General features: G+C 48.8%; 3 protein-coding genes across 3 annotated transcripts; all 3 read left to right on the top strand.

Annotated features, from left to right (window-relative positions):
• Positions 1–4,509: 4,509 nt before the first annotated feature.
• Positions 4,510–5,853, top strand: SMAC4_09660 (uncharacterized protein; the record flags this gene model as incomplete). The annotated part of the gene is made up of 2 exons (XM_003343049.2): positions 4,510–5,230; positions 5,501–5,853. The coding sequence occupies exons 1-2, from the start codon at positions 5,095–5,097 to the stop codon at positions 5,851–5,853; spliced, it is 489 nt and encodes a 162-aa protein (XP_003343097.2). The 5' UTR covers positions 4,510–5,094.
• A 3,232-nt stretch (positions 5,854–9,085) lies between these two features.
• Positions 9,086–9,658, top strand: SMAC4_13732 (uncharacterized protein; the record flags this gene model as incomplete). Its single annotated transcript, XM_066091577.1, has 1 exon — positions 9,086–9,658. The coding sequence occupies one exon, from the start codon at positions 9,086–9,088 to the stop codon at positions 9,656–9,658; it is 573 nt and encodes a 190-aa protein (XP_065947027.1).
• Positions 9,659–10,266: 608 nt separating this feature from the next.
• On the top strand, positions 10,267–12,291 carry SMAC4_13733 (uncharacterized protein; the record flags this gene model as incomplete). Its single annotated transcript, XM_066091578.1, has 3 exons — positions 10,267–10,542; positions 10,599–11,147; positions 11,203–12,291. 3 exons carry the CDS (start codon positions 10,267–10,269, stop codon positions 12,289–12,291), a joined length of 1,914 nt encoding a protein of 637 aa, XP_065947028.1.
• Between the last annotated feature and the right edge of the window lie 2,650 nt (positions 12,292–14,941).

A 14,941-nucleotide genomic window follows, 5' to 3' on the forward strand; every position in this document is an offset into this window, starting at 1 on the left:
CACAGATGTGTTATAATTAACACAAAAAGAGGCTGATAAGATTTGGTTTGGTGTGTGCCGAAACAAGAAAAAGTCTATTGCTATCTGCAAGAGCTTTCTGGCCGACTATACACGCTATGCCAGATGCAGGCGTCTGTATAGACGGTACCGAGGAACAGAAGCAGGTACCAACAGTTCAATCAGTAGTGACTATTATTGCTTTATGGAAGCATATAGTAGCTCAAGCTGATGCTGTAGTGCTCGCGAAGAGAAGGGATCAAGATTCAAACGAAGACTCAGACGAAGATTCCGAACAATGGACATTGCTTAACAACCGTGGCAAGGCCCGTAGAGAGATTATCCAGGTAGATTCTCTCCTTACCCATACCGATACTGTGTACTGACATTTCTTCTCACAGTAGATCCAATCAACTCTTGCACAAAAGTTCAACCTCTCATGCAAACAAACATTTGAGAAAACTGAAGCCACAACAGACGATGTTCTGCTCATTCTTAGCATTTTGTGGGAACGCGCAGTCGATATACCTTGTGATCCTAGACATCGGGTTGTCTTTCATACATTGGTGCTTATAGGAAGCATTGGCTTTCGGCCCGGCACTTATGAGAACATGCTTTACCGACAAGTCAAGCTACTTGTCGTTCGCGATCCGAATACAAAGGAACCAAGGCTTGTTGCTCAGATCACGATCAATCAGAACAAGCTATCGGCTAATAAAATTGATAAGGGGGCAGATGTGTATGTATTTCTTGCCTTTAACCGTTGATCCAAACTAACACTTTTCTAGGGTGACCTTTTCTGCTACTATGGTACCATGCCAGATCATTTGTTTAGTTACGTTTGTAGCTATTCAAGCTCTGCAGGATGATGCCTCCGAAACAGAGTTTTCATCGTTCGACGAATTACTTCAGCGTCCAAACTTGGAAGATGTTGATTGCATTGAACTTAGGTGGAAGGATGGGATGCAGGAAAAGCCTGTCTTTCCCCTAAAGTACTACAAATTTCTGGAACTTTGGAACCGGACATGGATGGTAGCGGGGAACAGAAACACTCTCCGCCCCTATGCGCTGCGAATCGGCGGCGGAAATAAAATTGATGGTAAGAAACTTTTACCTGTTTCCCTCACTATTTTGCTTACAATTTTTACACAAGGTTCCCTTACATCCGCTATTCGAAACCACATCCTGAGCCATAACACACAAACGTTCGAAACTTCTTACCAAGCGAGGCATATTCCACACAATTTGATGTCATTCGTTTTCGATAGTACATCTGAAGACGATTCCAAACTATTCAAGCTACTGGCCTCCGCATCCTTGCGTAGGGATGACAAAGCACCGCTTTATCCGACACCGGCTACGCTAGAAACGTTTGAAAATCGCGAGGATATGAAAGCACTTTGCGCACAGCGTCGTCATCTCCGGGAAGAGCTCCAACTCTCTGCAGACAATAGAGAGGTAAAGCAACTTTCCGCAAAAATTGGAGATTTACGGACGGTATTGTCAAACTTGGCTGTCAAGCAGGCTCGAGAAAACTACTTTGCTAAAGTTGATTCCCTTAGGGCTCGCAGCCTGTCAACCGAAGATATGCCAGCCCCCCCTCCAAACCCTTTCAGATGCTCCTTCGGTCCCAGTTTACCTGCAGCGACAATCATTGGTCGATACTTGAACCCCAAAGATCCGGTTTCCGACACCGCTACGAAAATGCTTTTTCCAAATTCGACCGACAGTGGTTCTGACCAAACTACCCAAAAGCGGCTTGCAGTACCGGAAATGCTTCTTGCGTATCTGAATGATAGGTACAGAGAAGTAGAAGAGGTTGCTCAGGAAATGGAGCAAACAGCCTCCGAACATAAGAAAGCAGCTTCCACGCTCTCTACATGTCTTCTTTGCCTACAAAGCTTCACTCGTCGACGTAACCTCACTAGACACCATCAGAGCGTCCATTTCACGTCAACGACCTTTGAACCTTTCTCATGCCCCGAATGTCAGCGGCAAGGAAAGGAGGAGTATAGAATCGAGAGGGCATTGGAGTGGAGTAACCATGTCGAAAGAGTACATGGTTCCATCAACACTCCGGATCTCTTCACTACGCCAATCGTCAAACCCAAATCAATGGCTACAACTACCAAGTCAAAATCTGCTCCTTGTTTAAGATGCGGCCAATTGATCTATGCCGGAAATAGTTTGTCAAGGCATATGAATAAGTATCACAGAATCGTAGAGCCATTCGATTGTCCACAATGTAAGAGAGAAGGGGAGAATATCCAGATTAATGACCTCGCTTCGTGGCTTACACATACGTTGGATGTTCACGGCTGTAATGGGCAAACAGGAGTGGTTACTGATAAGGAACGCCTACCAAAACAGGGACAGAAGAAGAGGAAAAGAGAAAACATAGTGGAGGAAGCAATAAAACGTACTAAATTATAATCTTAAGTATATAGAACACAAACAAGAATGCTGTCTCCATCTCTCCCACCAAGATATCTCCTCCTGGAACCACGATGCCAGATCTCGCTCTCCACAAGCGTGCTCTGATCCAAAGCATAATCGACTGTAAACTGAAGATGACAAGGATCTAAAAGATAACGAATCAGTAGAAATAGTCGACTGTACTGCCCGCGCGATCCCCGCATCCGATCAAACCTGCTTCACTTCGGAACTACAATGGCACCACCGAACGGCAATCCCGCTTTGTTAGGGCGGCCTCACGCCACAAATAGGTTGACTCGGGGATTCGCGACATTGCGATGTTCATGTTGAAGAATCTTCCTGTAGCTCGCTACCTTCGCCCTTCTCAAAAGAACTAGAACTAGAAATGATACACGCTATTGAGTCATAGACTCTAAACATCCAAGGCATCCGTTCTAGATTCAAGAAAATTTTCACCGGTTGGTGATATCCAATACATATGACACCATGAGATATACAGTATAACTGGGCTATCACTTTGAGATGTTACGTTTCTTTTCAACCGTATACTATCGAACTATTGTGAAACCGACCCACTTTCTCTGGGGTGCACCAAACTAAATTAGCGTTCCGTTCCCTCGGGACACTTGAACCAAGCGGCTAGTAATTCAGTGCGAACGCAGCACCCATGATTACTCCAGCATGCGGAAGATTTTTTACCGCCCTTGCAAAAACTGGTTGTGATGAGGCTGTTGGCATGTTTGATCGTTCATTGGATAAAGACAAGGAGGTTTGCCACAGGTGTGATGCGAGCGCTGTACTCGAAATCTCTGTAGTGCTTGGTCCCCCGTCTCCGCGAGCCTGACGCCAAACCCAAAATAACGGCTACAACAATCAAGTCCAGATCCACTCCTTATTTAAGATGCGGCCAATTGTTATTCCAAGGAAATAGTCTTTCAAGGCATATGAATAAGTATCACAAAATCGAGGAGCCGTTCGATTGTCCCACATGTAAGAGAGGAGGGAACAACATCCAGATTAATGGCCTGGATTCTTGGCTTACCCGTTGCCTACGCCTACTGCCATGAGCTCTCCGTACAAGCATCAACATTACCCGAAACTACCTACGGAGAGCTCATGGCAGTAGGCGTAGGCAACGGGTAAGCCGGATAAATCAATGCAATAAGTGGGCAGCTGTTAGGAGGGGCGTTGAGGGGGTGGTAAAGCAATTAGTATCCTAGTCTAGCAGCTCCTGAAATTTAATTAAACAGACAATCTATTGTTAGAATTGAGTAGTAATTGTAAAGACATTATGGCAATGTTTGTGTATCGCCAGCTTTGTAGACCAGAATACAACATAACTGCCAATATACCATCTGACCTGACTCCCGGATATTATTTTGGACAGTGCCCTAGCTCTTGGTCGGTGACTTGTCACTGGTAGTAACCCAGCTCCCATGGGCAATCACCACATTGGCCTTGGAGGACATATCCAATAAGCCGCTGCTCCTGTCCTTATTTCCAGCTTTTGTGGTATTGGCAGTGGTAGTAGGATAGCTTCCATTGGCAATGACCACGCTGCTTTTTGATGCCTTGTAACCCAAGACGTTTTCGGCTGCGAGGTTATTTTTGGAGAGGTCGGCTATGATTTGGCGAGGTTGTAGGTCTTGTGCTGAAATTGCAGTGGGTGGGATCCATGCGAGGGGGTGGGCAACAGGATAGGAGGGTTGCAAGTGTTAGGAGGGAGAGAGGGGGTGAGTGCTGTATGGACAAGGTTTACGATCTTGAGGGTGCCAATGTTGATGATGGTGCTGGAGACTGAGGCGAGACTGTTGCTCTCCCATGGACAATTTCCTTCATCCCCCTGCCGTAACCTGCCTGCATTAGTCTGCCTCCTTCATCTACCTGCATTAGCCTACCTTCTTCTTCTGCCTGCATCAGCCTACCTCTACCTTTCCATCCTGGCATGTCATAACTATGGAGATTGGCTTGCAACACACTGTTGGCGCAGCCACCAACACCTTCTCAAACCCACCAAGGAAGTCGTCATGTCTCCTGCATTAGTCCAACACAACACGGATGGCTCATTACGCCACCAACCCGTACAACAAGATATCGACATTGACGATGACCTCAAGATCTACGCAGTTACCAAGGGGGAACTGGACGACTGAATTCAACGCATCACAGACGCACAACACGAAGTAGACGACGACGATATCCAGAAACATCTTTCTACATCAATCAAGCACTGGATGTACAATGGTAAACTATGGGTACCCCCATGGCTACAATGAGAACTCGTAAAAGATGTGCATGACATCTCCAGAAGAAGGAGGGCACGGAGGGATTGCTCGCACCATGCAAGAAATATTTGGATTCGACAAGATGAAGGACGTCGTCACAGAAGTATTGCACGAATGCGAGGTCTGTCACAAAACCAAGGCCAATCGACACAAACCTTTTCTTTTAAAATACCCTACTCAATGCTCGCAGTGAAATGGACGGGAGCAGGAAACCTGAGTGGGACTGAACTTATTGTTTCTGGGCTGGGCCCCGTCTCCTACCTACAAGCACAGGTATGTACCAGACCGTAAGAAGGAAGGATAAACCCCATTTGAATAAGAAAATGCGGTATAAGAGGGAGGAAGAGGGAGGGAGTCCTTGTCGGATTGCCACAGCATGGATTCGGATAATATTGAGGGTCTTCCTCAGTCATCTTTTTGGTTCACCTCGCTTTCGTCAACTTCAACTTCTGCTTCGATGTCGTCAGCCATGAACTTTGCTCAAACTGGCCAGCTTTCGCCCATCAGCAATGGTATGGACGCATCCTACCATGGGGCTAATCAATCTTGTTGTTCTTCCTCCTCCGCCTCTGGTTCGGCCTCGCCTGATTTGGCCCACTCGGTGGCTTCTTTAGCTTCTATCGGACACGGGGGGGTTGGGACACGACAGTCACCATGGTAGTGCTGGCCACGGTCACCACCATGAGCTGTCGTGGGACCCGGACTCGGAAGATAACATGCTGCCATTGCTCATACCTAAGCTACTGAACGATAACGACTTCTGCATAGACCATATCAGGCAGACCCAAAGCAGCAGGACCAGTGGACGACATTTGTCGAGTATCTCGCCTTCGAATGCTTCCGCCTCAGCAAGCTCTCTCATTCTGTCCGGAAACTACGACCACAACATGACGCCGAGTGGGAGAAACTCGTCAAGGCAGGGGTGGTGGGGCCTTTCGATACGTGCGATGATCTGGCAAGTACGGAGGCTAGGGTTATGCGACTCCACGAGTTCCACGAGGCCGTATTTGCAGCACGAGCGCTCGTTCACGGCAGCCACGGGCACGACTACGGCAAGGAAGACGTCTACGACAAATGCACGTGGGAAGCGGCGGGCAGCACGTCATGGTCAGACTTTATACCATCCTCGGGCTGAATGGGTGTCAGAAACTTAATGAGGTCTTCGTTGGGTAGGTTTTGCAGTTCGCCAAGCTGTCTCTTTTTTCCGTTTGGAGGCTAATTTTCTTATGGCAGGTTGTTGACATTTGCCCGATCAGTATCTCCGTCCTACGGGACAAGCTACCTACAGCTGTGGCTTAAGAGGTGAAACCGGTCAAGCTGTCTCCGTAGTAAGCGAGGTAGGTTATAACGGCGATCTATGGTTAGTGACGCTGTTGTTCGTGTGTAAGATAAAGTGAATGCAAGCAAGGGTCCGCCCGTCCACCAACCTTTGTCTATGAATGTGAGGGAGTCTAACTGGCATCCGTTGGTTGGAGTTTCATGCCCGAAAAGCCACAGTGGTAAGATCCGGGTCACTAGCAGCCCGGTCAGGCTGCAGGTTAGTGAAGGTAGGTTAGTGAAGGTAGGTTAGTGAAGGTAGGTTAGTGAAGGTAGGTTAGTGAAGGTAGGTTTCTTTTGTTCAAGTTCCAGATGAAGCCTTGGGCTAGGCAGCGGCGCAACAATCTAGCCCAATTTACAGACAATAAACCGCCCCTCAGTGACAATCCTCATAGCGCCACAATGTGACATGTAAGAGGAAATAAGGACTCCTGCTTCATGCTGACGACAACGGCTAGTCTGCCAGGCATCCGAAAGTCCTTCATTCCTTGGCAATGCATATCTCTATATTCTCCGCGACCGTGCGGATGAAGAATTTCTTGGACCGGACCGAGTGGGCAACGAGGCAGGGGCCGGCCGATCATTTCAGTGTTGACTACATGGGCAATTCGGACAAGGGGGCAGGAGGGCTTGTTGACTTATTCTGTCATCAGAGTATGAAGGTGAACCAGGTGAGACCGAGTTATAAACTATGACATCTCCTGCAAAACCTCTTCTCTTTTTTCTGTATCCGCCTTTCTCTTTGACTATCAAAACTTGCAGGTCACTGCCCCTTCACAACAGCCGAGGAACCCAATCGATCAGTCTTTAATCACTTTCAGTCTGCGGCACGGCATTCTCTCGCTTTCTAGCATTCCTACACGTCCAAACCCTTCGTTCGAGTATTGCCCAGTCAAATGGTTGTATGTAGTGGGAAGATGGGGAGATGGTGTTGACGTGAAAAGAGTAAAGCAAAGAATTTAGCGACAAGGGTGCCCAGCCTTTTGTTCGGTCCGGACCGACAAAAGGCTTGGCAAACCTGCAAATGTCGCTTCTACCGGCAATAATAAACGCCGGCGCTGAGTGGGTAGATTAGACCGTCCCATTCAGGCACCAGGATGTGGGGCAGCTCTTGTCGATTGGCTGAGAGCTGCATACGGGGGAGCTGGTCAGGGCTGCGAAACAGGGCGTTGCCTACAGAGTGGGTGGCGTTTGACGAGCCAACCACAGCTCTAAGGATCCCAAGCCTGCAACTCCACTTGGAGTATGCACATGCCCGACTTTTCACTTGTCTGCCTTGACCTACCTACTTCATCTGCCTGCCTTGCCCTACTTTATTGGTCCGACTATTCGTCGCTCGGTAAAATCTAATGCCCGCCAATGAACGTTCTAGCCTAAACGCTAAACCCCGCCAGTAAACGCCTGCAGCTTTGTAAATAGGTCAACGGTAGGATTCCAAAATGAGTCGGTTGGTTCTACGGATCCGGAGTGGTGGATGCGGCAGGGGAGGAGGTTGGGTGTTGTTTTTGGAATGGGGGTTGAGGTTGAGGAGGAGGTGCTGGGGGTGAAAGCGAGGATTGGTTGTTGGGTCATTGTGACGAATTTCTGGATATTCCACTGATACAACTGGTTGCGTGAGTTGAATAAGTGAGCTGGATGGATATGGTGGTGATGAATCTCTTGTGGACGAGAATATCGAAAGACGGGCGCGGAGATGCGTGACAAGTAGGAACTTGATGCACGGATTACTAGGGTAACGATTTCAGTCAAATTGCTCGGAACAAGGAAGGCGACATGTCGTCCAGAGTAATGTTTGAAGATGTTCTGAGTCAATTCCCAGAGTCGTTCAAGGTTTTGAAACCGCTGTCACCGTATCAGGAAGATTCTTTTTGGTCCAGAGGGAGGAATGTTCTTGGGAACCCCCGAAAGAGACCCTGACCAACTCTACAGGCCCATCATAGAAGCTTATAATGAGGCCATCGACAAGCTGTAGAGATTACATAGTTGGGGGGGGGGGGGGGGGGGGGGGGAAGAAAGCGAGACGATGGAAAGGGTGGTTGATTTTCTGTTATTTTAGTTGTAGAAGACACGCAGGACAGTCGTCGCTTCGTCTTGGGATTTACCATCTGTGGGTCACTCATAAGATTATGGGAGTTTGATCGGCTCGGGGCCATCGCACCCAAACAGTTCGATATCAACAACGAGGGCTTACAGTTCGTATCAAAGTCCTCGCGTTTCTCTGGATGAGCAAGGAGGAGCTTGGGTTCGATCCATCAATCATAACGGAGAATGACGAGCGGTTCGTCCAGATCAAGAGGAATGGCTCAACAGAGCGTCTCATCATTGATAAAGTGATGCTACGCGCACGTTGTATATCCGGCCGGGCAACGACGTGCTGGAAGGCCTATCCCGAGGGAGACCCGCAGACGCCACTAGTCATCAAGGATTCCTGGCAGTACCCTGAGCGTGAGGAGGAAGGAGAGCTGCTGCGAGACGCGACCGATAAAGAGGTAGTGAACGTAGCTCGATACTATCACCACGAGACGGTCCAAGTGCGGTTTGCTCTTTTACTTTCCCTGCACTTGGGGGGGCCCTGTTATCAGAGCGCAATACCCGCGGTACGGGTATACTGGCACCATCCTAGGTCGCGGCCGTACAAGCTCCTCTTCCGGTAGCTGAACCTTGGACTTCAACGAAAGCATTTCTTTGGCAGTAAAGACAGCTGCTTTATGTCTTACTATCAGTGCGATCGCCGCTTGGCGTCGGTTCCATATGCCCATAGGTCCCAAAGGAAATAAAAGTAAGGCATCAATGCATTGTCCGCTCAAGGATACTGATTACTGCAACGGCTTGGTTGACAGCACTGGCAGCCTAGGCTCTACTGCAATTTGCAGGTTCCACTCGGATTTACAGCCCTACCCGCGCCACGGCCCCATAAGTGGTCATCTTCCTCCTACAACGAAAAGTCTTGGCGCCAAGTGTTAGTCTTAACGCTTGGTTGCCCGCAGAATTCTTAACACCACCCAAATCGCCGTTTTTACGGTCGATATCTCAACAACCGCAGCGACGAAATGTCTACGCCTTCGCCCTCTGGGGCCCCAAAACCACCGCCGCCGGCTATAATACCGGTTACTCCTTTGCCGGACATTTTTTGCGTCCCGCCCCCGCCCTCCACGACGGCGCAGTCGGCCAAGAGAGCCCGGACTGCGGACGAGGAAGTCCGTCCCGCCCACGCAACCACCGCCTCCCCTGCTGCTTCCGGCCCCATTAAGTCCTTGGCTGAGACCCTCATCTCTGAAGCTCTCGCCAAAACGAACGTCTACCGCTCCTTCGCCGCCTTCCTCGACACCGAACTCCCCCGTCTCTCCGCCGTCTCGCCCGCTCACGCACGTGAAGCTGACAGCCTCGCACGGACCATCACCGCCGCCCTACAGAAAAGCTCTGCATCCCCAACCCTGTCTACCCCAGACACCACCGCCCCAACAGGTAAAGGACCCGTTACATTCGCAGAAATAGCGTCTTATGTCTTTTCCTTTGTTATACAGGTCTCGCCATGCACTGGCGGCTCGCTCATTGGGCGATTAGACTGGAAGTGTTGGGTCGCGTTTACGCTATGGGCAACACGTGATTTACACTGGCAATAGGCCTCGGGTTGCCCTCGGGTTAATGGTCTTGGTGGACAGTTAGGGCACTGCTCATAATTTGTACGCTAGACTCACCGATGTGGCACGTCTCATGCCCTACGGGAGGCGGAAGTAGACGTTAAAAATAACAACAACAACAACAACAAGGCCCCATAAGTGGTGCAAGCTACCAGGCCGCTACTGGTACAATATTGCCAACCCTGTAGACCCCGTGACAGAAAGCCACGACCCTCACCCAAGTCGAGTTATTGATTGGCGCCCTGAAGTCTCTAGGTCCAGAATGCCCAGCCTCTAGTAAAGAAATGTCCTTTGGGCCATTGGCATGTAGTTGTTGGGAGGGAGCCGCCAGCTATCTTACGCCCAACATAGTGAAATAGAAACAGACTCAATACGACGCCTCATGCTCCACCATAGCCTTGAGAAAACATAGTGCTCTAGTTTCTTTTTATTTAGTCCTTGGGGGCAGGATAGAGGAATCTCCAGCATTTTTACAAACTCAATCCATTGATCGTCAACTGTATAACATTCGCTGCCTCCAGGACAACACGGTCATCTCGACTGCCTCATCTACGTCGCCTTGCTCAAGACCTTCGTTCCCTAAAGCTACGATGTCTCAACGACTGCACAATACGGAAGGTTGGAAAGACGATAAGGGCCAAGAGCAGTCTCGCCCTGCACCTTTGCAACAAATCCCCGCCGCCACTGCTATGTCCGCTACCCGTATGCCTGCCCCCGGGCTCCCAGCCGCTCCAGCTACCGGTTCCGCTGATACAGAGACGTCCGCCGGCTACAAGGTTTCGTGGAAACAACTCTTCAACAAACTCATCCACTTCTTCCTATCTGAATGGGTCTGCGTGGATAACAAAAGCCCGAAGCAGGTGGAAGTAGGCTTATTTCTTTCCCCCCTACGACATTTCAGACTAACGCTAACACCTGTAAGAACATATATTACAACTTCCCCATATCACGTAGCCATATTCGCTTGCTTCAACTATTGCCGTCTAAAAACAAGGACGCCGCAATACGCTGTAAGCTCTTTTGCACCGCATTGGACTCAAAAGGCACTCGTCCGTACGAGGCCTTATCCTACGTGTGGGGCTCCGAGGCCAAGCCTTGTTCCATCTCTATAAACGGGTGCGACTTGCCCGTCGGAGAAAACCTTTACGCAGCGCTGGTACATCTTCGAGATCACTCCATTGAACGAACTATATGGATAGATGCCATTTGCATCAACCAAGATGACGAAGAAGAAAAAGGACAGCAAGTTCAATCTATGGCGAAGATCTACGCTAAAGCGAGTGGCGTAATTGTTTGGCTTGGAGAAGAGGCAGCCGGTAACGACCAAGCACTCGAAGAAATACGCATCGCAGCCAAGCGCGACCAAGCACCCGAAGAAATACGCATCGGTACCGAGCTGTCTACAAGACGATTAGATAATAAAGCCAGAATCCTTATACTGCTTCAACGATCGTGGTTTCAGCGCATTTGGGTAAGGAAACCAATGTCAAAGTATTATGACTAAGGAAACTGATAGATTGATGTAGGTGCTTCAGGAAGTTGCCGCGGCTCGCCATATCCTGATCAAGAGTGGTTCTGCTGAGATTGACGGATTTGTATTTTGTTCAGGCCTGAAAGCATTGAACCTGTCCAATGAACTCCCCGCAGACCTATGGGCTCGAATCCTTTCGGTAACCTACCTCATAAGGGGCGCAATCTTCCGGCCCAAATATGTGACCAATCAGTCAGACAACTTTTCTCTTGACATACGCCCTCTAGGTGAACTGATAGAGATGTACTACACCCGCGAAGCTACGGATCGTCGCGATAAAGTATATGCCTTACTCGGTATGAGCTCTGATAATACAACCGCAGCAGGATTATTCGCCGACTACGAGATTTCATGGAAACAACTCTTCAACAAACTCATCCACTTCTTCCTATCTGAATTAATCTCTGTAGACGGCCTTTCGGACGATAAGGAGAATGCTGTCATTGAGGGCAAGGGCTGCATTCTTGGCGAAGTGTCTTCGGTCAAGAGAAATGCTACTTGGGAAGATAGACAAGATGTGGCTATTACTTGGAGGAATGCCCCCAGCTATCTTTGCGTGAAGGAAGCATGGGGCTTTTGCTGGACCCTCCCAACCACGTTAAAATCCATCCAAACAGGAGATGTCATCTGCCTTCTTCAAGGAGCGTCGAGACCTACGATCCTCAGGCCATACGACGATTACTGGGCGGTTATAATGATTGCAGTTTCCCCAGCAGGCGATTCACAAGCTACGACCAGAGATATCAAACAATCGATAACAGTCTTTCCACATAATTTTCTACTTATCTGGGATTGGGATATAGATCCAAACAAGCAGCAAGATAAAAACAGCCACGACTACTTTACAAGCATTCCAGAGCATTCAAAGACAGGGTTGGAAGGTTGTCTAAATGCGGCGACTAGGATACGGAATGTCAGATTGGTATTACAAGAGGAGAAACAGTATGGTGTTGCAGTGAAGAATCTTCGGGAAGAAACAGCGGTTCTTGAGAGGGTATTGAGGAGCATAAGCAACCTAAAAAAGACTTGCCTAGGTCCTGAGGATTCAGAAAAGGAAGATGCAAAGGAAACAATGGTAAATTGACTTATTGAGGACAAGGGCCAATGGACGCTTCTATGCTTGGCGGCAGGAAACGGGCATGAGACGGTCGTAAAATTGCTTCTCGACACCGGCAAGGTCAACTTGCATAGGGAGGAGCTACGGACGGCGCTGTGGCTTGCGGAGCAAAAAGGCTATAAAGCGATCGTTAAGATGCTTCTCGATACTGGCAAGGTGGATGCAGATTCTAAGGATGAAGATGGATGGACAGCACTGCATATGGCGGCGAAGAATGGGCATGAGGCGGTTGTTAAGCTACTTCTTGATACTGGCAAGGTTGACGCAGATCCTAAGGGTTGGATTGGACGGACAGCGCTACATTTGGCGGCAGAGAATGGGCATGAGACGGTTGTTAAGCTGCTTCTCGATACTGGCAAGGTGGATGCAGATCTTAAGGACAAGAATGGACGGACAGCGCTACATTTGGCGGCAATGAATGGGCATAAGGCGGTTGTTAAGCTACTCAGGCTTGCATCCTAAGAAGCAAGCTTGGAGGACAACTCCACCTCGAGCCAGCCTTTCATAATCTTTCTTCCTGCAAAAACAGATCTTAGTTTATTCCCCAGCAGGATAAAACCCAGTTGAATAAGAAAAAGCGGTATAAGAGATAGAAAGAGGTAGGAAGAGATAGGAAGAGATAGGAAGAGATAGGAAGAGATAGGAAGAGATAGGAAGAGGAAGGGAGGCTACAACAGACCCACTTTCTCTGGGGTGCACCAAGCTAAATTAGCGTTCCGTTCCCTCGGGACACTTGAACCAAGCGGCTAGTAATTCAGTGCGAACGCAGCACCAATGACCACTCCAGCATGCGGAAGATTTTTTACCGCCCTTGCAAAAACTGGGTGTGATGAGACTGTTGGCATGCTTGAGGTTTGCCACGGGTGTGATGAGACTGTTGGCATGCTTGAGGTTTGCCACGGGTGTGATGCGAGCGCTATACTCGGAATCCCTGTAGTGCTTGGTAAAGAGGGATAACAATCGGATGTTGACGTAAGAGCTGAGATTGCGTGAGTTCTAGATGGGATGAACGTAAACGAGCTATTCCAGAGGTGGGAGGCGACTGTTGTAACCGGAAGTTTAGTATTGTTTAATGAGACGGAGTGGTTCGGTGGAGAGGGAATTGTTGTAATAGTTGAGGTTATGCTTGTTTTACACAAAGTGGATACTGACGAAATAGTCGTCGGTTGGCTTGATCCCAGTTTATCTATCGTAGATGTTTTAGAAGACAAACCTAGTGAGCTACGGGTACTAGCTAATGTAGATGACTCTATGGTATCCTATACTAACCACGAATCCACCGTCGAATCGTATTTCTACTAGGTGGCGAAAATAAGGGATAGCCAACTGATAATCCAAAGATAGAATACCACCTCCTACCAGCAACCATATACGTATATATACCCGTAACCATCCTCTATTATCCACCTTCAACTACTCAAGCTATCCGGTCTTTTTATTTCTTCTGCGACCAATTCTTTATTCTTCAACATGTCTATCACTTGCCAAGTCCGAGACTCTACCAACAGACCGTTAAAGGGAGTTTATGCTACTCTTAAACTCGTCGAACCGCTACATTCAACCGACATATATTCCGGCCAGACCGATGATAATGGTGATATCAGAGATTGGCGTCTCATGAAAGACGAAGACGACGAAAACAAACAGGGAACCCCCATCTGGGGTATGCCAGGGAGCACTTGGCACATTGTTGTCTGTGCGGAATCCAGTAAATTGCCTGGCAACATTTATCCCATCAACAAACCCCACCCGAACTTCTCGGTCACGGCTTCAGCATATCACAGCGTTAACCTCCGCCTATCTAGCGTGGCATACAAAATACGCCACGGATACGGGATTGTGGAGAGGCGATACCCTACACCTTATCCTACTTTGGAATATCCTCAACCACGCCGCATATACCCTACGGCCATGGTGTATGTACCAGAAGCGCTCCCGGATTTGGACGACACAGTTAGTTCGATTATGACTCTAGATTCTGATGGAGTCAGCTCGGATACCTTCATGCCCAACTTGTTGGGACCCGACTTTTCGGCTCCGATTAATCCCATGCTACCTTTGATCCGGTCCCCGCCCCCTACTTCCCCTACCAGTTCATCTAACCCCCCGCCTATCCGCCTTACCTCTCCAGGCTTTATTTCTCTTTTTGAAGAGAGTCTGAATGATGGTGAAGGGCTGAAGAGTCCTAAAGTCCCAAACAAAGTCTCTCGCAAACGGAAGAGGGATACCCTCGAGAAGGATGTCACACGGACATTTGCCCACAGTCCAGGGTTAGGGTTGTCAAGGCTCAGCGCGAAGGCCAGCGCCAGAAGGACGAAGGAGAATGGTTGAAGAAGACCCACTTGTATGCAGTATGCAGAATGCTAGATGGATGCCTTGTGGCCTCAGGCCACAAGGCTCTTGTGACAAGGGCAGTATTCTGGGCTTGGAACAGTAGTTCAATTCAGCTGATAAACTACTTTGGTCTCGAAGGCCTTGTTGAATCCTTTCAAGCCTTTCCATCCAGGCTGGGGTTCCCGACCTTCTTATGCCAAAGCCTTCCTTCCTTCTGCTGGCCTGATCTGGGTCATGAGGCCATAAGGCATCTATCTAGCGGTGTGCACCGCTGTGCTTACAT

Source organism: Sordaria macrospora, chromosome 5, assembly GCF_033870435.1.
Source record: "Sordaria macrospora chromosome 5, complete sequence".
In the NCBI taxonomy this organism is placed as follows: domain Eukaryota; kingdom Fungi; phylum Ascomycota; class Sordariomycetes; order Sordariales; family Sordariaceae; genus Sordaria; species Sordaria macrospora.